The 3,025-nt window shown below is 45.1% G+C and overlaps 1 protein-coding gene across 1 annotated transcript in view; it reads right to left on the bottom strand.

Moving 5' to 3' along the window:
* Positions 1–515: 515 nt before the first annotated feature.
* Positions 516–3,025, bottom strand: part of GABRD (gamma-aminobutyric acid type A receptor subunit delta) — a 42,349-nt gene continuing 39,839 nt past the window's right edge. Inside the window, exon 10 of the mRNA XM_001373379.5 lies at positions 516–1,525. Coding sequence (XP_001373416.4) covers positions 1,226–1,525 — 300 coding nt within the window. The 3' untranslated portion in view covers positions 516–1,225. The remainder of the gene's footprint in view (positions 1,526–3,025) is intronic.

Raw genomic sequence — 3,025 nt, forward strand, 5'->3', positions numbered from 1 at the left:
CAGCTATTGGAAAGAGCCATATCTCTGTCACTCCTCAGCTCTGCTCTTAAGTAGAACATGGTGCCTTGGGGGCCATCATGAGGCTGAAGTCAGCCCACGCCTTTCCGGAGTTGTAGGGCACGAAATTTCCATTAAGGATGGAATCGGCCATTTGAACTTGACTGATGATGGGGATGTGTTTTCTCTGAGGGCTGAGCTGAGAGTCGTTTATTTTTCCTTCTAGCCTTCTCTTCCCTGGTGATATCAGTGGCTTTATTTAAGTTATAAATAGGACCAAGGATGGAAAAAAGAAACCCTCCAATATTTCATCTTTTTTTACTCTGGCCTTCTAAAGTCAAGCCCGAGTCACGGAACAGGAAGAATCAGGAAGGGCCAAGTTTTTATTGCCATCAAACGTTCCCTCATTCCTGGTCTGGTTCAAAAGCATCACACGCTTTGCTCCTTCTCCCCAGGGATGCGGGCATCTCCTTCAGGCCCAGGGACCAGGTGGGCAGTCACCAAAGAACACAGCCTCCTTCTAAGAAGAAACCCTTTATTACATGCAGGGGGCCAGAGATCCGCCCAGATGTTTTTTCTTTAACATTTAATTCAAGATACACAATAACCACAGTGAGAACCCCCAGGCTCCCTCCACCCAAAGGTGCAACCCCAGAGGAATGAGAAACCAAGAAGCACCCTGTGGGTCTAAAAATGCACACCTCCCTTAGTGTGCTCAGTCACCCAGACGTCAGGAAGTCAGCCTCCAAGTTAGAAAGGAATAGTTGGGGCTGGCAAAGTTATCTATGTGACATGGGAGGAAGTCCTGAGCCTCAGTTTCCTCTTCTTTAAAAAGAGATTTGGGGATTAGTCTTTAGACCCCTCCAGCTGGCATTCCAGGATTCCAGAAACATTTTCTGCTGCTGAGGATCCTGCTTTGGTCATCCTGGGGTGGCTCAGCATTTAGGGTGCGCTCTTCAGGACCAGGGAAAGGGGCAGCCAGAGGAATCCAGAACTGGGAAAGGCTTTCTTTATCTGCCTGGGCAACAGTGAAGTGAGGCAAAGTCAGAGGTTCCAAAGGCTTTTCTTTAGGGGTTTCCCCCCTTCCTCTTAAAAAACAAATGAGTCAGGGGTACAAAGCAGACTGGAGATCGGGTGTCTCTTTCATAGCAGTGAGGTGAATGCAGAGCTGAGTGTCCAAAAGGCGCCCCCACTTGTGTATGTATATGTGGGGCGTGTGTGTCTGTTTTTACATGGTGTATGCCACCCAGTAGATAACATTGACAGCAGCAAAGGCTGCTGGGAATACGGCCCTGGCATAGATATCAATGGTGTCAGCATCTATGGGCTTGAAAAATGACCTCAAGCCTCCCTTTTTTCCAGCTGTGGGTCCTTCCTGCTTCTTGGTTTCCCCTGTCTCCACTTCCACTGAACGATAGGAACCCATGAGGTTGCCAGGAATTCTGTGCTGGCGATGGGAAATAGCCAGCTCCTGATTAATGCCCGCCGCAGAAAGGGAGAATAGCACGATGGCATTCTTCACGCTGACCTGCAAAGATTGGAGAGTCACAGACTGAGAGCTGGAAGGGACCTTGGATGCCATAAGTCCAACTCCCTCATTTAATTTTTTATACTAACTTTTATTTTCACAAATACCTCATTGGACAGGGGAAAAACTGAGGCACAGTGAAGTGACTTTCTGTTGGTCCTTCTCAGGCAGGACTTGAACCTAGGTCTTCTTAACTGGGCAGCTAGGTGGCACAGTGGGTAGACCAGTGAACTTGGAATCAGGAAAGTTTATCTTGAGTTCAAATCCAGATTCAAACATTTACTAGATCTGTGACCATGGGCAAGTCACTTCACCCTATCTGCCTCAGTTTCCTCATCTGTAAAATGAGCTAGAGAAGGAAATGGCAAACCACTCTAGTATCTTTTCCAAGAAAACCACAAATGGAATCAAAACTGAAATGACTGAACTATTTCTTGACTTAAAGTCAGGAAGCCCTAACCACTACATTATACTCCCTCTCCCTGGAGAATGTCAATGAGTATTTAGGCAGAAAGAAAGGACATAGGATGGTCCCAAAGGATCTGTCTGCTGCTGGACCTGCCATGCCCTCCCCATACTCTTTTATCCCAGAAAGAGCAGGCATAAACTTCAGTTATTATTATGTATACAAGTGCCTGGTATGTACCAGGCCCCATGCTAAGTCTTGGAATAAATAAAGCAATAAGGGGGTCAGCTATGTGGCTTTGTGGCAGGGGATAGAGAGCTGGCCTTGCAGATAAGAGGTCCTGGGTTCAAATTTGACCTCAAATACTTCCCAGCTGTAGGAGCTTGGACAAGTCACTTAACCCTGGTTGCCTAATCCTTACCACTCTTTTTCCTTAGAATTAATACTTAATATTGATTCTAAGACAGAAGGTTAACTTTAAAAAGAAAATAAACACTAAGGAATTTGGAAGGAAGAGGTGAACATGAGGTCTTAAGCATCTCCCAGAATCACAGTATCCCCAGAGAGCCATCTAGCTTTTTTTTTTTTAACCCTTACCTTCTGTCTTAGTAGCAATTCTTTTTTTTTTTTTTAAATTATTACCTTCTGACTTTGAATCAAGAAACTGTATTGGGTCCAAAGCAGAAGAGCAGTAAGAACTAGACAATGGGGGTTAAGTGACTTGCCCAGGGACACACAGATAGGAAGTATCAGAGGCTAGATTTGAACCCAGTTCAATCTAGTTCTAAACAGGACTCTATATACTTTCTGACAAGGAGTCCACCAGCCTCAGCTAGAAAAAGCCTCAGCTTCCCTCCAATGAGGGGAGATTCATTGCTAGTCACTATGTGTGTGACCGTATCAAGTTAAGAAGCATTTATTAAGCTCCAGGCACTGTGCCAAACACTGGCGGTGTAAATACAGACTGAAAAGAAAATAGTTCCTGCCCTTAAGGAGCTTTCAGTCTACTGACGGAAGACAACACATAAATGATGCTAAAATATAGTCATCTGTAAAATGGGTTTGGCTTAGTGGAAATACAAGTACTGAATTGG

The sequence above is a fragment of the Monodelphis domestica genome, chromosome 4 (genome assembly GCF_027887165.1).
Source record: "Monodelphis domestica isolate mMonDom1 chromosome 4, mMonDom1.pri, whole genome shotgun sequence".
Taxonomy (NCBI): Eukaryota; Metazoa; Chordata; class Mammalia; order Didelphimorphia; family Didelphidae; genus Monodelphis; species Monodelphis domestica.